General features: G+C 47.9%; 3 protein-coding genes across 12 annotated transcripts in view; 1 reads left to right on the forward strand and 2 right to left on the reverse strand.

Moving 5' to 3' along the window:
• Positions 1 to 1,475: 1,475 nt before the first annotated feature.
• Positions 1,476 to 14,124, reverse strand: LOC121594343 (dnaJ homolog subfamily C member 13). Of its 4 annotated transcripts, XM_041917498.1 has the most exons (16): positions 14,038 to 14,124; positions 12,540 to 13,063; positions 12,180 to 12,467; positions 11,965 to 12,105; positions 10,745 to 10,957; positions 9,556 to 10,404; positions 8,683 to 9,465; positions 8,042 to 8,607; positions 7,796 to 7,964; positions 6,606 to 7,733; positions 6,336 to 6,533; positions 4,918 to 6,266; positions 2,933 to 4,352; positions 2,734 to 2,856; positions 2,405 to 2,663; positions 1,477 to 2,315 (listed from the first exon to the last, which is right to left on the reverse strand). In XM_041917498.1, the coding sequence occupies exons 3-16, from the start codon at positions 12,372 to 12,374 to the stop codon at positions 2,182 to 2,184; spliced, it is 7,527 nt and encodes a 2,508-aa protein (XP_041773432.1). In that variant the 5' UTR covers positions 12,375 to 12,467; positions 12,540 to 13,063; positions 14,038 to 14,124; the 3' UTR covers positions 1,477 to 2,181. The 4 variants fall into 4 exon arrangements, with proteins under 4 accessions (XP_041773433.1, XP_041773432.1, XP_041773434.1 ...); XM_041917499.1 differs by having other exon boundaries at positions 1,476 to 2,315; positions 12,180 to 13,063; XM_041917500.1 differs by lacking the exon at positions 14,038 to 14,124 and adding an exon at positions 13,175 to 14,003 and having other exon boundaries at positions 12,180 to 13,063.
• A 503-nt stretch (positions 14,125 to 14,627) lies between these two features.
• Positions 14,628 to 16,578, forward strand: LOC121594531 (cyclin-dependent kinase 5 homolog). Its single transcript, XM_041917899.1, has 2 exons — positions 14,628 to 15,522; positions 15,604 to 16,578. Exons 1-2 carry the CDS (start codon positions 14,802 to 14,804, stop codon positions 15,750 to 15,752), a joined length of 870 nt encoding a protein of 289 aa, XP_041773833.1. The 5' UTR covers positions 14,628 to 14,801; the 3' UTR covers positions 15,753 to 16,578.
• A 365-nt stretch (positions 16,579 to 16,943) lies between these two features.
• The window catches only part of LOC121594530 (G protein alpha o subunit), a 63,861-nt gene continuing 55,117 nt past the window's right edge, over positions 16,944 to 25,687 (reverse strand). For all 7 annotated transcript variants that reach the window (XM_041917897.1, XM_041917893.1, XM_041917898.1 and 4 more), the window contains 4 exons: positions 25,098 to 25,226; positions 24,887 to 25,016; positions 23,876 to 24,029; positions 16,944 to 23,760 (listed from right to left, as the gene is read on the reverse strand). In XM_041917897.1, the coding sequence (XP_041773831.1) occupies positions 23,573 to 23,760; positions 23,876 to 24,029; positions 24,887 to 25,016; positions 25,098 to 25,226 (601 nt within the window). In that variant the 3' untranslated portion in view covers positions 16,944 to 23,572. The remainder of the gene's footprint in view (positions 23,761 to 23,875; positions 24,030 to 24,886; positions 25,017 to 25,097; positions 25,227 to 25,687) is intronic.

Genomic DNA, 25,687 nt, shown 5'->3' on the forward strand with positions numbered 1-25,687 from the left:
TGGTTCATTTTCCGTTTCAATTTTCACTTCTCTAATGCTTCTCCACAACAATCAACCCCAGCGGCGGCGCCCGCGGCTATCGACAGACTCTGAACTAAAACAAACAAACAAACAAACAAATAACCAGACCGTACGCGCGACAAAACTGACATAGCTCAATGTTGAAACTCATGACAGAAGGGAAAGAAAAGTGAAGAAAAGTAGTCAAAATACCGCGTGCACACGCTTTCTTCCCCGCTCGAAAACATAAAACAAGGTGGGGAGAGCGTGTACAAACTAAACGCACGGACAGACAACACATTTTACATTTCAGAAACAAACATACAAACAAAACAATGGAAAAACTACTATCGAACGATACAAGAACAGTTTAGGAGCGAAAACGAAAAGGCAGAAAACATAACTGCCGACTCGTTGGCAGATGCAGAGGAAAAGAGAGAGAAAGAGAGGAAAAAGAAAACATGTAACATGTAAACTATATAGTGAACAAAATGCCATATAAAAAAAGTTAGTAAAATAGTAGCATGTAAAACAGAAAACAGAAAAAAAGGAGCAGCACGCTGCAGAGATTCTACACACTGCACCACACCCCTAGTCTGTCCTCCATTTTGAATGTTGTTCCGTTGTGCTGTCCTCCCTGCTTAATGGAACGATGTACAGCATCATGCTTAGTATGCTGCGCTACTGCTACTACTTGCTGCCGCTGCTTGTGTACGGTCACGTTCGGTTTCGGGGTGTCTCCCTTTTCACCGAACTATACAGGAAAAGGAGGGAAGGAAGGACGCGTTCTTTAGTGCGTGTGCACTAACACTATACAGAAGATAGGGGAGATTAAAAAAAACTCACACAAAAAGAAAAACAGAAAATTGTAATCCTAGTAGAGAAAGTAACACAATTATGAGAGGAAGAAATAAGCAAACCTGAACCTGATTCAAACTGCAAACTAAACAAGAAAAGGACACGAAGTACAGCAAAGCTAACCAACACACACTCCACGCGGACGCGATCTGATGGTGGCGGCTCTATTGCTGATGATGGTAGACGAACCAGGTAGCGCAAAAACAAAGGGACACACACACCATGTATTCTTCTTTCCTTTTGTCCCTGTATATACCGTGCAAGCGCGCTCGATACGTAGAGCTAATAGTAAGGGAGCAGAAGAACGACTTAATTGGCGAATATTTGATAAGGGAAAGGGGGAGAATGAAAAAATAAACAGAAAGTAGAGCGCCCGAACCCGAAACATACACACTCACACAGATTTTGGAACATTCGTGCATAGAGAGCGAAAGAGAGCGATAGAGAGAGAGAGAGCATAAAAATGGAGGAAATGTGTTACAAAAAAGTCTGAAACTATATAATAAAGATATGAAAACAAAAATTTAAATGTTAATTATTTACTTACCGGGGGTATCGAAACGATGGCACCGCGCACACGCTTTCTTTCCGGTTTTTTTGTTTTGTTTTTGTTTTCGAGCTTTTGATGGCGGATATTTAGGTTGATTTACAGAGTTTTTCTTTTATTTCCTGTTGCTTGGAACCGCGCGGTGTGTGTGTTGTCACATGCAATGATTTGCTTATTTTTCGGTATTGCGCTCTCGCCTGCTTTGATGGCGTGAGCATCGTATTTTACAACGTTCATTCGTTCGTTGTCGCACTAGCGCGAACTTTGTTATGCTTTGTTTGTTTGTTGTTTTTTTCTTTCTTCTGTAGTTGCTTTCTCTATAATTTTCAGCTTTTTTCTCTCTTCTAGTATAAAATATCACATTACAACAAAATTAGAGGAGAGGGCATACACGGAAAAGCTAAGCTACACACTAAAAACGGGGGTGAGGGAAGTGGTTAAATAAAGTGTGAAATGAGTGTTTGCCCTGTTTTGTTACTTGCTAGGTGGTAGTAGTGTGTGGGTGTTGTGTTGTTGTATCCTTTCCTCCTACAAACACACACACTTCGCATTAATGAAATACGACCATTTGCGCCATCGCTACTGCAGCGGAGTGGTAGCAACGACGGCTCACTTTTTCATCACATCTTAATGCACACACTACAATACAGCATTGCCCCACCACGGAAACGATTCAACGAGCAGAAAACGAAACAATAGCTTACACCCCAAATAACACATAATGGGACTACTCCCGCGGGGTGCACGGTAAGGTAGAGTAGCACGTGTGCGTACTACTACACACTCCCACCACTGCTGTTGCTGCGCGCAAACAGTGGATCATCCCGATCGATGGGCGGTGGCGAAGTGAGCACTTCGACGTTCTTTACCGGCCCTTGCGTCAAATAGCCAGCGGTCGTGTTCGGTGCGCCTGCAGGGAAAGGGCAAAGCAATTGCAAATTAAGATCCACAACGTCTTAAAACAAGATTTTTTGTCCCCTTTTGTCGCTACCCACTTACCCATTAGATATCCGCGTACGTCCGTATCGGTTATGAAGAGATCGTGCTTCTGGTCACGGTACTCCGCCCAGATCGGGTACTGGTTGAGCAGATGCGTGACCCGATCGCCGTACGTGAGGTTGGCGCTCATCGCTTTCAGCGTGGCAACAATCTGCGCCTTTACCATGGCCGGATTGTTCGCCAGCACGAGCCGGCTGTCGAGCAGCGCGACCAGGTAGGGAATTAATTGACACTCGAGTGATTGACGTATCAGTGAATCCTGCAAGGGAAAAACAACAATTAATGATTATTCGATTCGTTTTTCCACCCCGGCTAACGTGCATACGTACATGCTGACATTTGAATAATCGACTCAACGTTTCGCACGCCGTCGACGTCAGATCCCGATGGTGCTCCATGCAAGATTTCAACGACGGTATACATTCCGTCTGGGAGATTGCGCTGACACAGATCTGTAAAACAAAGGGAAAATAGTTAACTAATCGTGAAGTAAAATAAGGCCACAACACCAAATGCTGGATCACCTACCTCCGAAAGGGAAAGCTGATGCAATACTGTGAGGGCACTCTTTGGCTGAACGGAAAGCTGGCGGAAAAACTTCGGTATGTGCCCCAGCACCGGTACTGAGTCGGCCAGGTTGGGCTGTGCGTTCAGCAGCAGCACCAGCGCGGTCGTGGCCAGATCCAGCACGTCCCTGTCCATGCCGCTCCGGCTGATACTGTCCACGATGAAGTCCAGCAGGTCGGCCAGGAACTGTTTCGGTTTGCGCAGCGTCCAGCCCGGATTGGACACGTACAGGCGCAGGTACACGCCCGACACGACCACCTCGCTCGACAGCAGCTCGGGCAGTATCTCCGGATCGCGCCAGGCCGCCTTGGCGTTGCGCCGCTGCTGCACGTGGAAGCTGTCCGCCGCGTCGCGCACCGCGTCCGACACGCACGCCCGGATCTCGTCGTTCCAGATCAGCTCCGGGTGCTCGTGCGTCGACTCGTACATCTGCACCGCGACCGAGGTGGAGTCGATCATCGCGTCCAGGAAGACGGGCGGCAGATACTTGCACAGCGTGATGCGCACCTTTGGCCCGCTCAGCTTGTCCGCGTTCATCTTCGCCAGCAGCTCGGCACACTGTTCCCGTATCGCCGGGTTGTTGGAGTTGCAGAACAGATCGAGCAGATAGACGACCGCACCCTTTGTGTGCGCCTCCTTGATCATCTTGGGCACGTTCAGCAGCCCGGACAGAGTTTCCAGCACGCGCGGCTGATGCTCGCGCAGGTCCGGATCCTTCAGCACGATCAAGTAGCGGCCAACGATCTCGCAGGCCGCTATCTCGGTCACGCACTCTTTGTTGCGCGACACCAGACAGACGACCTCGAGCGCTAGCGTTTTGATCGTGCAATTGTCCGCTCCGCACTCGCTCGTCGAGAGCAGCCCGAACAGCATTTCAAAGTGTCCGATGCACTGCATTTCGACGTTGGTGTTCGATTTGATCACGGAGATGAGGGCCTGCAGTGCCATCAGCAGGTGCCGGACGGCGTGCGGATTGTTGGTGAAATCGTACCGCTGCGCGGAACCACCATCGACACTGCCGGCTGTCCGTTCCAGCTGGTTACGCTGCTTCGAGCGGGCGTACTCGCTGAGCACGGCACTGATATCGCTGCCGGGGGTCGTTGCGGCCGGCGATTGCAAACCGGCTGGACGCTTCGGAGGAGGTGCCGGTACCATCGGTTTCCACGCTTTCGTAGGGACCAAGATGCCACCAGTTATCGCTTGGCTGGCGGGAACCGGATTGGTACTTGCGTTCGATGGAGCTGCCGTTCCGTGCAGGTGATTGTAGCCCTGCTTGAGAAACTCGAGCAGATCGATCACGAAGCTTTTCGGGTTCGTTATCGGAAACGTGGGCATTTCGTTGTACACGCGTATGAAAATTCCACCAATCTTAAGCTCGTCGCTGGAAATGTAAAGAAAACAGTTAGCCTAACATAGAGTTTTGTTTCTTTACATTATAAGCTTTTTTAGGGATTTATCACTGAATATCATGAGACAGAGGTTGTGAATTCATATGAAATTTCAAATTAGAACGTTCCAATAAGATTTTCATAGTATACACATCTTACCGTATACATTGTTTTCCGGATCATTTTATAAAATGAACGGCATTAATCAACAATCGCGCGAAGTTTTTTTTACAGTCCAGCTGTCACAAATAATGACGGCTGTTGAAAAACATCTTCCATGTGAATAATGCTGTTCATCGGAATCAGAGCCGGAAAACACTGTAAGATTCAGAAAAGGATCTAAATCCCAATTGGGTTTGTATCTAAATCCCAATTGGAGATTCTAATAGCATGTCTGTTTAATCCCAATGAGAATATTTTGTTAAAAAATGAGGTGATAATTAAAAGGAAAAAGTGGATTTTCATTTTTATGAAATGCAACGAATAGAAGCCCTTTTTAAATAAGTTATGATGATAATTATCCCGGCAGCAGTAGAATAGCACCTAAAATCAACTTACCGATGCGCATCGTACGAGAAACCTTGCACCAGCTCGTGTATTTCCGACACGTCTTCGTACTGCTCCTTCGACGCGACCGTGCGCTGATGCTCGAGAAAGTCCGTCAGCTGGGCCCGCGTCCCATTGTCCCATATCAGATACGGGTTGCGCGTGTTCGAATTCAGCATCTTCAGCACTTGCTGCTCGCTGTCCGTCACCATCTTGCCCGCCACGTACGGTGTTAGCAGCTGGTCCAGGATATGCTTCACCACCGCATTCGCCGGCGCCTGCAGCGCACTGATTTTGTACTTCTTGTTCTGCAAACCCTTTTCACATTCTGCCGGTGGTTCCGCTTCGTCGCCGGTCACTGCCGCCGCATCGCTGTTTTTTCTTTCCTGCAGTACCTTATCGATGTTGGCCACCGACTGGATCAGGCTCGAGTTGTTCTGTATCAGGTTGGACGCGTTCTGCGAGTACGTTTGGTTCGTTTGCCGCGTAGCTACCGTGAGCGGGGAATCGCTTCGCCCACCTGAGGGACTGTTGCTAGCGGTGGATTTGGTAGAACCGGTCACTGCTGCCGATGTCGCCCTCAGTACAGCCGACTTGGGATCGTCCAGTAGTGTCATACTGTAGCCGGCCAGTGCGACGCAGGCGAGCAGCGACAGTTTGGCCAGATTGTTCGCTACCTGCTGTGTGTTCGACTTCTCCTCCGACGTGACGCCACTCTCATCGAGCGTAAAGTCGTAATCGAACAGAAACAGCATCAGCGACCAGAGGACCCCGTTGCGCACGAGATTGCACTGCAGCTCCACGTTGTTCACCGCCAGGCTGGTAACGAGGCTGACCGAGAGCGAGTGCTTAAAGTACACCACCCGGCACACGTCCGCGATCAGCTGCGGCAGCTCGAGGATCTTCTTGCGGCAGCTGTCGAAGCAGCAGGCCACATCGAAGCAGCGCGTAATGTTCGAGATCACCTCGTAGTGCAGCGAGTCGCGCTTGGAATCGACGCCCATGATGGACACGCAGCGCGAGTACGCGTCGAGCAGCGCCTCGATGCCTTCCTCGCGCCGCAGCTCTTCGGCGTTCAGGGCCGAACAGTGTACCGTGTGGTAGCACAGCTCGGACGCAGCGCTCAGCAGCGGCACCGTTTTGGAGAACAGCTGATCGTCTTTCGTTTCCAGGCGGATCGTTTTGATGAGCTGCGGATAGCCGGCGTACTTGTACGGGCGCAGCTCCTCCGAGTAGCGCTCGAACAAGATCGACTGGGTGCGCAGTATCAGCACAATGTTGCTCGGGTTCGGCCCGTCCGTGTTGAGCGCGTTGCGCGAGCACAGAAACTCGTACGCACGGTTAACGCGTTCGAAGATTTCCTAATAGCAAGCGGAAGGACTATTAACAATTGCACGCGAAAGGAAGATCGGAATCGATTATTGACTTACCCTGCCGTTGGGATTTTTGTCCGGATGGTACATCTGTGCCAGCCGGTAGTAAGCCTTCCGGATGGCCGACTCTTCTGGGTGGGGGTTTTTGCTCACGTCAAAGTCCAAATCGAGGTACGCCTGCTGTACAGTCATCTCCGAAGGCTTCTTCTCAACCTCTTTGCGCCAAGCATCGAGCGTGTGCTTTAACAGTTGCACCTACAAGCCGGATGGTGAAACAGAAAGTTAGTATGCTTTATACACATTCAAACGACATCCGCAAACACGTACCGGATCCGGTATGGGCCAGTTGGGGAACTTGGCCGTATCGCACAGATGCCGCAGGTAGAAGATGTGACAGAACAGTTCATTCTCCAGCTGCGGATAGCCGATGACCGGTATGGCCAGGTACGGGTACCGGGCCATCGTGTGTCCCTTCAGCTTCGGCGTGAAATCGGCAATATGCGCCGAAATCTTTTCGATCAGCATGCGCCTCATTTCCGAGCTCCATATCACCTCCGGCGTGTCGAACTCGCCCAGGAACGTTTCGGCAAACTTTTCCGCACTGTGATTCTCCAGGAAGCAGATCATCGCTTCCGGCAGCAGCTGCCCGAGAATGCTACGATGCATAATGCCCGACTGCGAGTTGCTGTCCTCGCTGCGGAACGCCTCCTTCATGTGCGTCATCTTCAGGAAGCGAGCGATCGGCAGAATGTTGCTGCCGGTGTACATCAGCATGAAGTAGAACACACCCGTCAGGTACACCTTCGACATTTCCGGATTGTCCTCCATGATCTGACAGAGCAGCGTGGCCACGCGCTCCAGCAGGCCCGGATCGTGCGTCAGGCACACCTGCACGATGTGCGGCAGACAGATGAACTCGGACAGCTTGCGCGACAACCGCGGGCCAGGGATGAGGACCGCCTCGCCGTCCCGGGCCCGGCTCGGGAAGAAGCTGGTGCACTTGTTCAGTATGTCCAGCACGTGCTGGGCCAGCTCCGTCTCGTTAAACAGCGGCGTGCCCTTCGCCATCAGGCACCACTTTAGCTGAGGTATTTGTTGCAGCGAGCGCCACCCGTCCATGCCGACCGCCCAGCAGCGCGTGCGGGGCGTCAGCACGCCCTTCGACCAGAGCTCCTTCAGCTCGGAAAACGTCACCGGACCGCAGCGCTCCGGCTTTTCGTTCTCGCGCTCCACATTGTAGTACCAGTCCTTCTCCTCGTGCAGCTTCATGTTCGGACCGGCCTCGATCACGTTCGTTTTGGTGTTCAGTGTTGCGCGTCCTTTGTGCAGGTGGGCCAGGGTGATCAGATCGACCAGATAGTTGACGTGGTCGGTTAGCGGGCGACAGTTGGATTTGTGCAGTACTAGATTCTTGATCAGTATGATCAGTGCGTCCCGGAGCGCTGGAGAAAGACACTGAAAATGAAAAGGTATTAATTAAAATTTCTACTTTTTCAACAAAGCTCTGTTTTTCTCACCCTATCTAACATTTGCAGTATGTACGGCATATCACTGAAGTATCCAATTTCCTCGTAGTACCGTTTGTACACTTTGGCCAGCGCTTGCAGCGAGGTCACCGTAAGCTGATCATCGTTCAATCGATTCCGGCACAACACCCTCCGATACAGCGCGTTGAACAGTTCGATGCTGAAATATACAAATAAATTTCCTGCGTTATTACCTACGCCATCAACCATACCTTAACACGTCCCAACGCTACTTACGGATTTTTCACCAAATTCTGCGGCCAATCGTCCCGCTCCAGCAGCAACCGAATGTAATAATCTCCTATCTTAATCTCATCCGCCAGACACTGGTACTGCACCTCAAACTCGTCGTAGTTCCACGCCACCAGCATGCTTCCGGCCAGATCCTTGTCGGCGGTGAACTGGCGCAGCTCGTTCTCCAGCGCCGACCGTAGCTCTTCGCGCGTTTTGTGGTTCCAGATCAGGTTCGGCATTGCATGGTTCTTCCCGAACTGGTAGAAAAACAGCGGCAAATTGACCACCTGTTCGCCCACCTTCTTCTTCTGGCGTCGGTTGCGCAGCACGATCGGGCGATTCTTTTGCGTCTGCTGCAACTTCTCCTGGCGCACGTCGAGCAGATTCATGCCCCAGTGCTTGATGCCCTCGAGATGCTTCTCGATTAAGTAGTTCAGGCGCTGCTTGCTATTGTTGCCGGAATGTTGTACCGCCAGCTTCAGATTGTCGCGGAAGTTTAGCTTGTCCTCCTCGACATCTTCCTTCGGCACGGCCTCTTCGCTTTCCAGAAATGATAGCAAGCCTGCGGGCTGCACAAACAAGCAACAGAAAACAGGGTTTTAGTAACAAAGCAAACAAAAACGAAACACTCTTTTTTCACTTACGAAAATTCGCTTCAAAAGATTCATCGCTTCATCACTGTCCGTTATCCACAGGCCCACCAGATGCCGCGACAGCTGACGGTGGGTGATCATCGTGGAATCGTTCGACGGTGTGTATAGTGCCACCAGCAGGTGCCGGCAGAGGGCCGCCTCGTCCAGCGCTAACGTTTGCATCTGCGTCGATATGGCCGTATCGCCTTCCTCAATCAGCGCTCGCATTACCAGCCCGCTGCCCTTTACAATCGCCAGCGAAGGATGCTGAAACAGCTTGTACAGCGTACGGCCCCGCGCAGCGACCATCTCGAGCAGCAAATCGAACTGCTTGCCATCCGTCGTCTCGCTGTACGGTACGCACAGCGCGAACGTAAGAAAGTCCAACATTGCGGACAGTACCAGCGCACCGCTGCCCAGGTTCACGTGCTTGCTCCACATGTCCAGCAGCTGCTCGAGGAAGGCCTTCGTGTGCAGCAGCGACGACTTGTTCAGCTGCTCCTGCTTCAGATCGTGGTCGGAGTGCATCAGCGAATTGATCATATCGATGGCAGCGTACGTCACAGCCAGATCGTTGCGCTTGAGGGCGTGCACCACCTTCAGCCCGATCGCTTCCCGGAACCCGGGGAGATTCGTGAATGCGGCGAAGCCCACTTTACTTGCCAGCAGCCGGCGCAGCACGTGGAACGATGCCTCCAGCTCGACGTTGTTTAGCTGCGCGTTATCTTCCTTGCTGCCGATCAGGGCCTGCAGTGCGCCCGTTATCAGCCGTTCCTTGCTTTCCGCAAAAAGACTCTGCAAAAAAGAAAAAAAAAACGTGCGTGCGTGTCAAGCATAACTCGGTCGACCACAATCAACACACCACCACCACCTCCACCCACTTACATCCTGCGTGACACTGTAGTTGAGCCCACTGTACGGAATGTTAGCGTTGAATCGCTCCATCACATCGATACGCTTCACCGGATACTGATAGTTGCTGATGATGTAGCGCAGCAGGTTCGCCTCCGTCTCCTCGTCCACGCTCACCGTCAGCGGACCGACCCGCTTACCCCGTGGCGTGTTCGAGATGCGCACGTGCACATCCTGGTTGCCGCAGGACCGCACCGCATCCAGCAGCGTGGCCAGCAGCGAGTCGCGATCGTTCGTAATGTACGACCGCACCAGCCCGTTCTTGTACTCGATCGAAAACTTCTGAATGTTGTCCGCGTGCCGGACCAGCGCGTACACGTTGTCAAGCGGTCGCAGCGTGCAGATGCTGTACGTTTGCGGGTCGCGCTCGAGCACGGTCGTATCGGTGAGGCACAGAATCCGGCGCATCGGTTCCGAATGGCGCGGTGTTACCTTCTGCACGGTGAACTCCGACAGGGACGTCTGATGCTGGTCGCCACTGTACGCGCCGAACCGCTGCTGCTCGAACTGTTCGAGCGAGATTTGCTTCTTCAGCACCTTGATTTCGATGCCCAGGTACTGCTGCGCGTTCTGCACGATCATCTGCACGATCTCGTGATTGTTCTCCACGCGAAACAGATGCAACCGGCTGTGGCCACCGTACGCCAGCACGATCCCGTTCGGGTAGTCCTGTATGCCGATGATGCCATCGATGTCCTTGTAGTTGTAGCTGGCCAGCACCGTGCTGGTGGTGGGATCGAGCTGATCCAGCGAGCCCGGCGTCACTTCCAGCACGGTGGGCAGCGTCGTGCCGGACCAGTGATGTTTGTAGGCATTGAATTTCTAAAGAAAAGGTAACACAGAAAGACAAGATTTTTCGATATTATATGCCACTTAGCCAGTGTGAGAAAGAGGAAACAACGGAACGAAATTTCGAACGAAAACATAACGTAAAACAACAACACAAAAGAAAAACAATATGTACAGTACCTTCATTAAACCCAGGCCAATGTACTAGTCCCCACTACTAAACCCTACCCATATGACACTGTACAAAGGTTAACCTGAAAACCTTTATAATCATTTTTTGTTTGCTTTACAACCCTTAAGCCAATATTGCTCTACACTGTCCTAACGCCAAACGCGGTCAGAAAACACGGATGGGGAGGGGTTAGACACTCACTTTTAGCACCGTACAGCACGGCAAACATGGCAGAACCGGTGGTGGCAGCGGTAGAAATGATGCTACAATTGTCTTTAACCACCACGTCCACTCAACCCCCTTGCCACCGGTGCGCTCTTCCCGGACGGCGGGTGTGGAGGAGGAATGGAGCAATGAAGAAGCTGATGGGAAAGATGACGAATAGAACGACTCGACAGGACTTTCTACATCATCCTGGAAACGCAAAACAGAAACGGCAAACATGAACAAATGGTGCAGATGGCATCAGAGGGGACGGGGGAACGGTGATGGCAGAAACTAGAAGAAAAAAGGGTGATATGGGGATTTGGGTAGGGGATTGGGGAGCGATGTAGGTTACCAAATTTTGAACGTTGGTTTTGGGGGTTCCAAAGAGGGGAAGAAGAAAGAAGGGCTTGGTTTTGCACCACATCTTCTGCAATCATCATCAAAGTGTAAGATTGAGCGGAGAATCGAATGATTTTATTTTATCCCAGGCAAGGCGAGGGAATTTGTTAAGTACTGGACACGGAGGACAAGGTTAAGAGTATGACCCGTTTGCTCTGCATTGCACTGTTCCACACAAAAACGAGCTGCTGTTGCCGTGCTTGGTACAGGAGGATTATCTGACCCATTCTTTTGTTCTGGTTTGTGTTAGTTACCGGTGAGAATACGAATAATTGTAGCATTTTAGAACATGTTCAATTACAACCACCGGACAACGTGTAGTTGCGTTACTTGATGAGTTAATTTAAATTAATTAAATGATAGACAGGTTATAGGTTTAAATATCAGTAGCCGATCATTAGTTTCTATGCAATTCTTTAGTAGTAATAAATACATGTATTATACTCCTCAATAATAGCCTAACAAGACCTTAACAAAAAAGGACACACAATCATCCGACATATAAGCCACACTCCCCCACAAAAAAAACGGTTCAAATGAGATGAACACAAATTGTATACATACAACACGGACCACAAACGAAAATGAGGAAAATTATACCAACCGTGCCACCACAGGTGTAATGCGCACGGAAACACAAAGTACAACACAACACAAAACAACAACCCCTAAACGCCTAGTTAATACACCTCCGAAGTAGTAGGATGAGTAGAGTGAGTCAGAGAGGTAGAGAGTGTGTGTGTGTGTATGTGTTTGTAACAACTTTTGCGCCCGTTCGCCGGGTGGACTGAGGGGGCGAGGGGCGTATTACTTACCAGAGTTTGTTTCGGTTTCTCGGCAAACTCCTTGTGGTATTTCAGCAACGAGGTTAGTATCTCGTTCCGATTTTCCGACGAAAGCTTGATCGTGTCGATCTTTTTGTCCTTCCTCAGGTTCAGCACAAACTCGTACGCGGTCTGAAATGGGGTTTGAATGAGAGGTGTGTGCTCAGTACTGTAATCGTTAGACAACGCGGCACAGCTGTACTTACATTCCCGGACCGGTTCGGCAGTACGCTGATTACTTCACCGTACGGCCACCGGTTGGTGACGTCGAACTTGTCCGGATTGTAGGTCGAGACGCCGGTCGACCCGACGGACAGAATGCGCTTGTACTTGCCCTTCCACGAGTGTTTGGTCACGAGAAAGCATTCCAGATCGATGCCTGCTTCGGTCGCGTTAGCCATCGTAGTTACGCCGTCTCAGCCGCAACAGAGACCCTCCCTCCTTCCTGGATGAGCGGCGGATTGCTGTGACCTGTTTTTGCTGCCCTGGTCGCGCTGCGGAGGAGACACGCTGATAAGCCAAACCAGCATAAGCGGCCGTGGGAAGCGTAATTGGGTTGTACATACAGCCGGCGACGAAACTGGAAGAACTATATCAGTTCCACCAGCGCGACGTCCGTTGACCGTCACGGACGGGTCAGTGACATGCGAGGTTGATGCGTTTCACGGGCTTGGCAATTGTTTGGAATGTTTCCTCGTTTTGGCCAACTTTCGTTGCCGATCGTGATAGTGAGTGGCTCGACAGGTCGCCACTGTTTCTACTAGCAAAAAAAAAAGTTACTTCCTCGTGGAAGCCAATCTAAACACGTACACTCGCGCACGGCACACAAACACACACACACGCAAACGTCTGAGCTATTATTTTTTCGGTGGTAATTGGATACGATTATTGAACGCGCGACGAGGGCAACTTCATCGGGCGCAGCACACTCTTTTCGCTGTTTTCGCGTGCGCTTAGCCAATCGAGCGAGGAGGCGATGAACTGGACAGGAGAAGGTGCATTATGTTACGCTGCAAAACAGCTGTCTTCTCCGTGCCGTGGCAGATAGTGGGTGACGCAGAATCGCTACAATGTACGTAGTGATGATGGGCTGCAATAGATATGGGAGATAAAAAAAGGGGGAGTTGTTAATTCTCGCTACGAAATGTTCCGGTCCCTGGACAGGTTGCTTCAGTTTTAGCTGGATGTCAAACGTTCCAACCTGTCTCGAGGAGGAAAGCAAACGCGTACACGCCTACTTGATTGTCGGCCGTCTTGAGAAGAGGACGTCTTTAATGGGAGCACATCTTGGCTCGTAAAGAAACTATTATATCATGGAGTATGGACCGACGCACTTGACGACGGGTTCATCAACATCGAAGGGCACAAATGCCGCTTCCTCTGTCCCATCCTATCGCAGTGTCACAAACCACAGCCCGACCACAGCGAAGGGCTCGCGGGGCTAAGGGAAGCCTTATCTGTTGCTATAAACAATTAAGAAGGCAACACACACACACGCGCGCGCACGGCAGGGCTTACGCTTATGCACACGCCTCCCGAAAAGATGCAACACACGCATAAACGCGATTGTGCCGAGACTCACCGACTGCCGTCGGTGTTGGTGATTAGAGTGACTCGACGTTGTAACCAGCAAAACATGCAACAACAGCAACAACAAAAAACACGCACACCCGATCCACTTCTTCTACTCCGTTTTTTTAACTCCAGCAGAGGCAGTGGGCAGCCCTGATCCGATAATTGAAAACACTCTGGAAAATGAAATGTCGTTGGAACCAAGCAACACAACAAAAAAGTGGGAGTACATTATCGCTTTGTGATGAAACGAGTTTCATCATTTCGTGCCCGTTTCGATGGTCCACCACTGCCGTTTCGCCTTCTTCTCTGGGGTACTTCAATCATCGGGTACACACTCACACACACCACACGCACGTACACACAGGATCACTCCCACAAAGATTGGGATAAAGATTGATTCATTTATGGTCGAAAAAATGCACCATCCAAAATGCATTGATGCACCAACGAGAGACTGTAGGCTGCTGCACACTTTGCTACACTTTTTACCTTAGAAAAATGGGGCTTTTATCACTAATTTGTAGAAAAAGGTTCTGCCGTACGCACGGAGGCGAGCTTACACTGTATTGCTGTCCATCTTTTTATTTGCCAAAAACCCATTTTGACAGATGACGACGAAGCCGAGCGAGTGTATTTCACCTCCTCCCCGGGATTGCCGTTGACGGTGTTTTGTGGGCAACGGGTTGAAACAGCGTGATGATAATGACTTTACAGCACTTTTGCAGTTTGGAACAACTTTTGAGTAACTTTTCAAATGTCTGAAAAGTGATTTATTTACGATACAATGTTGTGAAGAGCTCTTGTAAACATTCTTCCACTTTTACCGGCTAGAGGTGAAATACTCTTGCACAGTGGTCGATGACTTAGAACAGTTTTTTTTATCGAAATGTTTCGGAAAGATTCAATTTAAGAGCGACAATAAGCATTTCAAATGAAATTAGGAGTTTTTTTCATTTCTTCACTAGAAAGCAGATGCTTAAGTTTCCACAAATTGAAAAAAACGTTATGAAAAATGTATGAAAAATCGGACAACGAATCAACAAGTTTGTCCCATAGTCCCCAACCTGTCAAACCCACAGAACAACAATCCAAAATATTGGCAAAAACAATTCCGCACGCATTTGTTTTTGCTCCTCGCGTATAGTTTGGGTTCATTAGCTACGCAAAAAAAACAGGTCATTATTTTCAGGCTAAAACATATCTCTCCTCCACCCATACAGCGTTGCACTACCACCGCCTGCAGCATCCTCACCATGCAGAAGTACGAAAAGCTCGAGAAAATCGGCGAAGGTACGTACGGTACCGTGTTCAAGGGTAAGAACCGGGACACGCTCGAAATCGTCGCCCTGAAGCGGGTCCGGCTGGACGAGGACGATGAGGGTGTGCCGAGCTCGGCGCTGCGCGAAATCTGTCTGCTGAAGGAGCTGAAGCACAAAAACATAGTCCGGCTGTACGACGTGCTGCACTCGGACAAGAAGCTAACGCTCGTGTTCGAGCACTGCGACCAGGATCTGAAGAAGTACTTCGACAGCCTGAACGGCGAGATCGACCCGGACGTGGTGAAAAGCTTCATGTATCAGCTGCTCCGCGGGCTCGCCTTCTGCCACAGCCACAACGTGCTACACCGGGATCTGAAGCCGCAGAACCTGCTGATCAACAAGAACGGCGAGCTGAAGCTGGCCGACTTTGGGCTGGCCCGCGCGTTCGGCATACCGGTCAAGTGCTACTCGGCGGAAGTGGTGACGCTCTGGTACCGGCCGCCGGACGTACTCTTCGGTGCCAAGCTGTACACGACCAGCATCGACATGTGGTCGGCCGGGTGCATTTTTGCGGAGCTGGCGAACGCGGGCCGGCCCCTCTTTCCCGGCTCCGATGTCGATGATCAGCTGAAGCGAATATTCAAGCTGCTGGGTACGCCGGAGGAGGAGAACTGGCCCGGCATTACGCAGCTGTCCGATTACAAACCTTTCCCATGTACGTATGCTCGTTAGCCCCCTCTCCACAATAAAACCCGCACCAGCATTAATGGACATCTTTTCCCCCCTCCCCCCACAGTGTACCCACCGACAACGTCCTGGAGCCAGGTGGTGCCGCGCCTCAACTCGAAAGGGCGCGATCTGCTGCAGAAGCTGCTCGTCTGCCGTCCACTGCTGAGACTCAGCGCCGAACAGGCCATGTCCCATCCGTACTTTACCGAAAACTGAAAGCGGTTCTAGCAGTTACGGGCGCTACTGTCGACCAAAGTATCCCCCGGAACAACACCTTCACCGACGGAGCAGCTGATGTGCGAGGATGTGGGCAGCAGGCGGCCGCCAGTACCAGCGGACGGTGCGATTTCTTCCCCAGCCCGCCAGCCGGGTGACGTGCATTCCTTCTCCCCGTCGTCTACGCCCCCACTGCAAACAATCAACGAATGAAACTCGTGTGGCCGCGAGGCTGTGCTGCTGCTGCTGCTCCTCCTTCTTTGCGTGCGGCGTGCGAAACAAATCCAGCTCCACTTCCTTTTCACACAATTCGTAACGGGTCAATCTCGGTTTGTTACCTCTTCCCTCTTTTTACAACAATGCTGCTAGGTGTGGCGGGGGTGATGGTGTAGAAGGAGAGGTTTTAAAACGTCCAACCGTGTACTAGAGCAAGCGAATTCGTCGCCCCTTCTTATCTTAACGATATTTTACGATATTTCGAACAATTGTGATGAGAAACCTCGATTTCGGACTGATTTGTGCTAGAGCTAGTGTGTGATAAGTTTGTTTTTTGTTTTTATTTTTATTGGATTTCGCTTACCTTCTTTCCGTTAATTTTCCGCTGTGCTTCGTTGTGTTTTATGTTAGTGTGCGAGTACGAGAATTCAGGTAATAGCAGCAAAGACGAGAAAGCAAAGGAAGTAAAGAAAGAAAAAATAAAACCTCTTTTTTGCTCAGATCTACTGCTAGAAGTTGATGTAACACCGAGTACAGCAATCCAAAGCCATTTGTATGTAAATTATAATACAATTATATACATATACTATTAGTATCAGTAGTACTGAAACCAAAGCGTTGCCCGCCTTCTCTTTGCCAAACGTGATGACACCAAAAACCAAGAAACAATCAACAACGTTTACTTTTTTTTCTTATGACTTTAGTGGCTAAAACGCATTTATTTCTCCGATTTTTACATCACACATAAAATTACATACACATTAAGTTAAATATATGTTTGGTTTACCTTTTTTGTTTGTTTTGTTTTGTTTGTTTGTTCCTTTTTTCCGGGTTTGTGGTGCTTTTATTCTGTTATTCTTCACCTGCCTTTTTTTCCTGCCACCTATTACTGCTGCTGATTTACTGCGTTTTGCTGCTGTTATGCGGAGAGAGACAGAGAGGATGTTTGTGTACTTTACTCAACCCTATATATGCCTTTATAATGTGATGTATCTACGACGTTTTTTTATTCTTTTTGTTCTGTTTAATGCCACCAGAGAAAGAGTTTGCGATGTTGTTGGGGTCTTTTTTGTTTTGTATGTGCCGCACAAAGTAGTTTTATCTTTTTTGTGTTTTCACTTTCCATTTCCTTTGGTTTGTTCTCCAAATGTTCCAACCCTTTACACATTATACGCCCATATGTTAGCGCTTCATAAACACTCCTTTTGTTGGGGGAGAGCAGGGAGAGATGATGATAAAGCAAAAACGCACCACTTCCGTTTGCGTTGGAATTAGCTTTTGTGCCCGAAGGTACCCATTTTATAAGTGTACATTTCTTCGTTTTGCTTGCTATCTCCAGAGTTCACTTTTTGTTTTGCTTTTCCCCCTCTTTTGTTTTGTTTGTTTGTTTACGACTGTTATTCATCTTTTGCACGTTACCTTTTTTGTATGTTTTTTGTTTTAACTTCTTGTTTCCTTGCTCTCTTTCTCTCTTCTTTGTTCCATTTTACAGTTTCTAATAGTTTTGTTTGTTTTGTTATTTTATATATACTTCTTTTGAATGTTGCATACCTTCTTTCATATTCCTCCCCCCTCTTACTGCTCTGCTATATATAGCTACATTCGCAATGTTTCTTATTACCAGATTTTTTTTGCTACCTTTCATCAAGTTTTGTAATAAATTTGAGACGTTTTTGTTTTACTTCTTCCTCTTCCTCGCTTGCTTCTAGTTTCTCGAACATATCTCATTCCTCCAGCCACAGCACACAGCGTTTCCACAAACTACTTCCACAAACCATCCCCCAAACAGCGAACTTTTCGAGGTGGTAATAAGAATAAATGTCTGTATCTCTGTATGAATGCGTTTTTTAGTTTGGTTTTTGTCGCTTTAAATTCTTACTTACTCAAAGGATTCACCACCACCACCTTTGTCCGCGTTGTGCGAACGTGTGTTGTTGTTGTTGAAAGTGAAGAAGAAAACCAGAATGGTGAGAGAGATTGGTAGCGGGTGTTGTTGTAGTTGTTGTGTGTAGAAAAAGCCACATGCCACACGATTTGAAGCGTAATGCGCAAGAAGCAAGGACCTGCGTCCGTCGTTTTGCAGCCCCACACAACGCATTTAATGCACGGAAATCGTGTGTGTGTGTGTGTATTTTGGGAAGGGCAATGATGGATCTATTCGGGATGAATGATCTAATATCGCCGTAAGACTATTGGCTATGGTTTTAGCAATAAATTCGGAACGATATATCAGCCGAGGGGAGGGTTTATACCTAGACATCCTGCCACTTATCCTGCCCTGCTTGTTGGCGTTAGGAGCGAGAAAAAACGAATCTTTCAAAATCTAACAAAACCTGTGCCCCCCGCACTCCAGAGCTCGGGGATGGCGCGGGATGCTACCCCTCTATTTCTTCAGCTGCCCTATGGTCAATGTCTTCCTTATCCAATTAGCTTCGATTTATGTGTGATGCGTAGTAAATGCGTAATAACTAAGAGCGGACGACGCCCCAAGGGGATTGTTTTGATGTGGTTGATTTATACTGCAGAGTTTGACTTATTGATGTGTTTTCTCTTGTGAGAGAAAAAGATTCTTGCGTGTTGATGCCACTATTATTGATACTAGCTGCAGCATCACTTTTCTTCCGTTGCCTTAAACCAATCTGCTTCAGTTTGTTTGTTCACTTTTCTCACGTAACGCGTTCTAATCTAGGGTTTGTTTTAGTTTTATCTCTTTTCGTATGTTTGTATGGTTGTTTTTTGTTCTTCTCTAGTTTCTTTTTTCTTCCTTGTTGTAGATTTTTTCTACCCTTTTTTTTATTATTAACCATTTCATTCTGTTCCTAAGATAGTTTCCTTTCTAGCCGTCTGCTGTTCACTGCCACACTTGTTTTATGTCACATTGGTTTTCTCATTCTAAATGTTTCATTCTTTTTATCGTCAAATATTATAGTATTTGTTTAGATTATTTGTGTTTGTTTGTTTGGTTTGTTTTTGTATGTGTGTGTTTTGCGCTTACTACTCATTTCTTTACTCATTGGTTTTACTTCTGCTTCTTTTCTTTACTCAAAAAAGATACTTATTTTGGGTAGTCAAAAGCGGATATAGGTTTGCCTCACTTGTGCGGTACAATTTCATTCATCCAGTTTCCAAGTGTATCTTCTGCTCGTATTGGCGTGTTTGGATTTTCTATTTCTCTTTTTTTTCGTTCTGATACACCTTTTGCGTGCGGATTTTGCTCCTTCCTTCGCGGTACTTACATAGCCGCAAGGTTCGCGTTTTACAATTATGCTTGTTGTATTAGTTCTATGTTTGTGCTATGTTTTGCTCCTAGGGAGCGAGACTGCGCGGCCATTCCGTTTCCGTATTTGATTGATAAGCACGTGGAGATGATTTATTTACCGTTAGAGTTCAGAAAACCCTTTTTGAAATGGAACCGAAAACCCCGGAAGGATGAAAAGTGGGATACGTTTAGAAAGCGCTTTTTGCTTCGACAGTGCTTGTATGTAGCACAGGCAGATAGGTGTGTCTTGCTTTCGAAAAAAATGGCAAATAGTCAGCCATTATCGGCAATACACAATACACTCCTCCCTCTGCTGAGCAAGGAACCGTGCGTAACAATGGTTGAAAAAGATACACAAAAAAAAAACACGATACAATCTGCCGGTGAGAAAATAGCAATAGAAATGATTTCATTTTTCGCCCGTACTTTCATTGAGATATTTCTTAATACATAATACTATATAGTTTACGCTATTGTTCTTTATGTGTTTTTAATGCGTGTATGATGTGTGATTCTCTCTTAAGCGACATGGCGCGCACCTAGACACGGTGTGCCTCGTATGATGTGGCGCTTGCAGCAAACTGTGCTTTGCGCATTACTTCCCGCTCTGCGCAATCCGGCGTCTTCGTGTTCGTCTGGTTTATAGGATTTGTAGAAAAAATATTAAAAATTATGTTTTCTTGTTTTTTTTTTATCAAAAATAGAAGTAGAATCATTCCTTCACGGTGCTCACGGTGCCGCACGTTCTACTTCTTCTCTGCGCTACCTGCCACCGGTCACACCGTTACGCGCGTTACGTTTGTGGTTAGTTTTGTTTTTTTTTTTTTGTATCGTTTAGCCAGGATCCTTCTTTCGCCGCTTGGTGTGCAGATTATGTTCTGAATTCTCATTATTTGGTCGTTTGTGAGCGCACACACACACACACAAGGCGAGTGTTGCTGGTAAAGCCAATTTGCCAATAGTTTTGATTTTCTGATTTTCTGCCAACCCTTTTTTGCTCTACTTTCGGCCGTTACTATCGAGCGTGTACAACAGGGCCTGGTGTGGTTGTGTAGCGTTTCGAACTATCCTAAACGGAATATAAATACGCAAAGCGCTGCTAAAGAACGAGAGGCTAGAGAGATAGCTTTGTACTGTTACTAAAGGATTGTTTAAACGGACTGTTGTGTACTACTACGCGTAAAACGTATCGATTGACGAAAAATACATAAATCTGTTACCGTCGGATTGTCGAAGCCCTCGGGGTGTAACCAGCCGTGCCGAGCCGTACGGACGAGCCGGTATGCCGGGTATGGCACACACACACACACCCAGGGCAGTGCAAGGAAAGGTGGTGAACGAAGGGCAAACTAACTGCAAAGAAACGCATGTTTGTATGGGTACACACCTGTTCCTGGCATTAGTAGCCTTTTCATCTACATCATCCTTCACCATTCTTCACAACCACAGAGAGAAAAGGGGAGGGAAGGGAGGGGGTGAAACAAAACAACGCGGACAACATCCCTTAACTGTAGCAAAGATAGAGAACAAACATCGATCTTCGTTTCGTTGGCACAAAGCTGCGGAAAAGGCAGAAGACGTGAGCGCGACACGTGTTATGCGGCAGAGCTTAACGATAGAAAATAGACCCTCTTCACCACCCACCCTCCTGTCCACCCCACTAGAGGGGGTAGACTAGAGGGTGATCTTGTGCTGACGCACACACACGAGCCGATCTTTCAACAATCTTTGATTTCATTTGCTTCTGCTTTGGTGCTAAAGTACTAATTAATAGAATCTCTCTTAAATATTGTGCATTGTTTTCTGATTTGCATGTGCGTGTGTGTGTGTGTGTGTGACTGACTGATAGGCTTTAAATGGTGGCGCGATTCGTTTATGAAAAATACTGGATGAAACTTTACGGGGTTGGTTGGTATTTATAGGATCAATAAGGAGGGAACAGGGAGAATGGTGCTGTGTGTTTATGTGCGCTTGTTGTAGCAAATAACCATTAAGAAATACCCTCGTTAAGGAATGTAGATGCAACTGAATAGCGTTTCTAACCCGCATGTAACGTTGTGCGCCTCATCTCGTAACGGACAATCACATCCATTTGTCCGTGCCGTTTTTTGCTTGTGTTTTGGGACACTCTTAACAAATACACCCGATGCTTCAAACAACCACCAACTGGGCTAAATCGCGAGATTGGATATCATTTTGCGTTTTTTTTTTTTGTGTGCGTATCGTTCCATCGAAACTTTAGGACCAAGTTTTGCATTTGTTTGTGGCTGTTACCTATCCCGAACAGATGTACGCTGGTTGCCTTACATGTTTAGTTTCAGTTTTGCCAAACACTTTCCCGTTTTTTTTTTAAATGGGGCTGGCAAAACACACATACACACTCACGCGCACACGAGCAGTGGGTGGCGACAAGCCCACCCCCTTTCTCTCTTTCTCTCTAAATGTACGCAATAAGAATAATTACAGTAGTATTAATACAAATAGCAATAATAATAAATAGGTTTCTCTGTATCCTTTCTCCTTGCTTCTTCTTTACGTGTACGTGTTACTCCTTAACAGCCGAAATAATAATAATAAAAAAAAACAAAACAAAACGTAACAACATAAAACATTACATACAATAAATTGGGAAATATGTGTGTGTGTGCGCCCAGTGACTTTTCTTCCTCTAGTTCAAAATGGAGAAGAATTTTTCCTTTTAGCTAGATCCCACCACCGAACAAAGCCAACCAAAATGTCTCCTGCCCAGGTCGTAAAGCCGTTGGGGCGTGGCAAGCAGTTTCCCCCAAAACAAGTGCATCTTGTGTTTTCCCCATTTTTTTGGGTTTTTGCACGAAAAGTTATGAAAAACACGAAGCGCGAATATGCCACGTGCCGGTTCTATTTCAACATTGAATGTAAGACTTGTGGGTAGTATCCCGATACATAGGTTACATTTTTGCGATGTGATTCGAATTCGAAAACTCGAATAAAACATGTCATGCCACACATTTTGTTACACTAATCGTACGAGGGACTTGGGGCGTGAGAGCATTTTGAGCTACCAAAAAAACACTGTAACCAAAACACACACACTGGCTCACGGGCCCATGTCGGCTATCTGCCGATCGTATGCGTTCAGAAGGGGGAAAATGGTATAGGGTAAGATTACACACTAGTAGAGTTTGCGCATAGTGCTTTCCTTGTGCGTTCTGTGTATCATCCGTTTTTTGTTTTTTTGTTTGTTTGTTTGTTGCGATTTAGGTAGAGTATGCTACTAATACTACTGCTTCTGCTGCTAACACTCCCAACGTTCACTCCCGTTCCTGTCCTGATCCTAGCCCACGGATCAGAGTGTTGGCTGCTGCTTCTGGCTTGTACTTGCCGCTCCCTGCCACGGCCAAAAGTACGCTACTACACACCGCAGTTTTGAACACATTGTAAACCTCCCTCCCTCGCCCAAATGCCCCGCCCTACCCTTCCGCCTATTGCCACTGTCCCTACTGGTTTTGTTAATAATTATATTATTTTTTGTTTGCTTTTTTGTATCCTTCGGCGAAGTGCTATTGTAATGTCATAGTGTCCGATCCGATCTGTCTCAGCTCAGAGTGAAACGCAATTAAACCATCGCCGTTACGTCAAATTAGTGGCTAAGCATATCCCCTCTTCTGTTACTGCTTTTATCCTTTTCTGTTTGGTTTCGTCACCGTCTTTCGCCCCCTGTCGAGGAAGCTTTTTCTTTCGACTGTCTCTCTCTCCCGACTCTCGATATGACACCGAATGATTCTCAAATGTAGCAGCGGCGAGGGAGGATAGCAAGAGCTTCTCGTGTAGTTCACGATATAGTGTAAGGGCCGACAATCCATCCCAGTGGACTTGTTTAATCCTTCGTCGTAAAAAAACAACAACTCATAAAATAAACCTGCAAAATCTTTGCGCTACAACAACATGTGGCCTTTCATCCCTTGCGACCCAGAACTCCCGATTCTCAGGGGGGGGATTGGGGAACAAGTGACCCCCCACCGGTATGTATCTCACATACACCCAAAAACAAAACAGCAACAATAAAAAAAACATACAATCATGCCCCTATATCGCTTCCACCGACCGTTTCGATGTACATCTTTTCTCAATCCATTATTATAAGCGAGCTTTGTGTGTTTGCGTGTGTATGACGCGCTAGGGGGGGGGGGGGGGGGGCAGAAGGTTGGGCCGTAGGGCTGCGACACACGAAAACAGAGCAGCCATCCTCACCCAGAGGAAACGTTGTTCTTCTTCTGCTGCCGTTGTTCTTGTTACATTGCGGGAGAGGAACGCGGGCCGCGCACACGGCGACCACGAGACGGGCGCGCACAAAGCTCCGCATTTAGTACAGACCGCAGCCGCGCAGGTTGTTCGCTATGATAACGTCGGTGACGGCGTCGAACACGAACTGGATGTTGTTGGTGTCCGTTGCACATGTCATGTGGCAATAGATTTCCTTTGATGTGGACTTATTTTTAGCCTCGAACTGCGCCTGAATGTAGGCTGCCGCCTCACCGTACTCCTGTCCACCTGCAGGGAGGGGGAGGGAAAACAGACACAACAAGAAAGCACATTGTTAGCGATGGATAAACCTCGTGGCTTTGCGGTTGTGTTTCCGCTTCCACGTGCGGTGGATAGAACGTACCCGTATACTCCGGGAAGCAGATTGTCAGCGGACTTTTCCGGATTTTCTCCTCGAACAGATCCTTCTTGTTCAGAAATAGAATGATTGAGGTATCGGTGAACCATTTGTTGTTGCAGATCGAGTCGAACAGCTTCAGCGACTCTTGCATGCGGTTCTGGTGTGGGGAAAAAGAGGAAAGAAAGCATTAAACATTAAATACGCATTACGCTCTAGAAATGGGTTAAACAGGCTACGTGCGACGATCGCGTAATAACATGCGCGATTCGACCCCAATTGCTGAAATGGGTATATGAATCCTTATTTTACTTATTGTAAAAGCCTACGCTCCCCCCCCCCCATTCACTTCCGTCCCCTTTTTTACCACCACCAAATGGGTGGGGACTTTCGTAATCGGAGGTCAAAGGGATACCACGCGTTTTGGTGAAACTTTAGCACGTTGGGTAACGCACCGCGGCCAAAACAGCGCCAATTGCGTAAGCCCGCTTTTCGCACCAAACCAGTTCCGTTCAATGCTGCTGCCGGGAGAGGAAATAAAATCACCTAAAACAGTATCCTTTTATCCGTTATGCAACTGCGGTTTGAATACAATTCAGCGCATTTTTTCAGTTTTCTTTGTAGTATACGTGCACACCGTTGCAGGACTTGTTTGGTCTGCATTTTATCTAAAACAAAACAACAACGACGCACCCTGCCAGCAGACTGTGTGCCAACACCGCCATGTTTGACCTACTTAAAAATGCACCGGATCGGGGGGATCGCATGCACATTGCAAGTGAGGTGGCGGGCGGGAGGGAACGCATTCTCCACAGCATAAAATGATAAATTAATATTTAACCACGCCAATCCGATGTGAGCGATGATTATTGTGTGTGACGTCAAATTAAACACTTCACGCACCGGTGTGACGTTAATTTTATGGCTAGGGGGGATCTTCCCGCGCCCTCTTACATAAGTGACACACACACACAAGCACACCGTTTTTACCCGTCTACCACTACCGTGGTTGCTTACCGTGGTTTCATCTTCGTGTAACACCTGGTCGTACTCCGACATGGCCACGCAAAAGATGATAGCAGTGACGTCCTCGAAGCAGTGGATCCACTTCTTTCGCTCCGACCGCTGGCCACCGACATCGAAGAGCCTGGAAAAAAATGTGGTTCATAGCATAATTAATTAGATTCATGTTCGACCCGATCTGGATAGAACTTCCACCAGTACTTACTTGAAGTTTAAGTTCTTGAAGGAGAAGTGCACCTCCACGATGCCGGTAGTTTTGACACGCGTCCGTAGGATGTCCTGCTCCGTCGGCTGATAGTCCTTGGCACCCAATCGGTCAAGGTCGTCCAGGAAACTGGGTAGTGGATGGAAGAGTGAAGAGTGAATTAAGCATTGCGCTTCATTCTAACTTCTCATGTGCGAGAGGAAAGAGAGGGTTCGTGTTCGCGCTCCTGTTGCGTGAAAATCTGGGACAACATTGTCACTGGCACAGTAGTGATGGGAAAAATGAAGTTTTCGTCGGAATGAATTCTGGCTAGCTCCGAAGTTTTCTGGAATCGATTCCGGATAGTAGGTCCGGAATCAGCTTCCGGAATTGATTCCGGAATCGGTTCCAACATCGGAATCGGCTCCGGAATTAGTTCCAGAATTAGATTCTGCTCCGGAATCGGAGTTGGAATCGGTTTCGGCATCTCCATAACTGGAGACGTTTGGATCTAATGATGCTACGTATTGATAGCCACAAAGAATCAAAATTTAATTGTAAACGTCATTGAGCTTCCCGGACTAATTTCGTAACTGAAACTGCTTATTGCA

Source organism: Anopheles merus, chromosome 2L (genome assembly GCF_017562075.2).
Source record: "Anopheles merus strain MAF chromosome 2L, AmerM5.1, whole genome shotgun sequence".
Classification (NCBI taxonomy): Eukaryota; Metazoa; Arthropoda; class Insecta; order Diptera; family Culicidae; genus Anopheles; species Anopheles merus.

Excerpts from the sequence above, each read along its gene's own strand:
- LOC121594343 (XM_041917499.1), bottom strand. The coding sequence starts at position 12,374 with ATGGCTAACGCGACCGAAGCAGGCATCGATCTGGAATGCTTTCTCGTG. Across the intron at positions 9,466-9,555 it reads ACTACAGTGTCACGCAGGAT|AGTCTTTTTGCGGAAAGCAA; the intron begins GTAAGTGGGTGG and ends TCTTTTTTGCAG. Across the intron at positions 6,534-6,605 it reads ACTGGCCCATACCGGATCCG|GTGCAACTGTTAAAGCACAC; the intron begins GTACGTGTTTGC and ends TCCGGCTTGTAG.
- LOC121594531 (XM_041917899.1), top strand. The coding sequence starts at position 14,802 with ATGCAGAAGTACGAAAAGCTCGAGAAAATCGGCGAAGGTACGTACGGT. Across the intron at positions 15,523-15,603 it reads CGATTACAAACCTTTCCCAT|TGTACCCACCGACAACGTCC; the intron begins GTACGTATGCTC and ends CTCCCCCCACAG.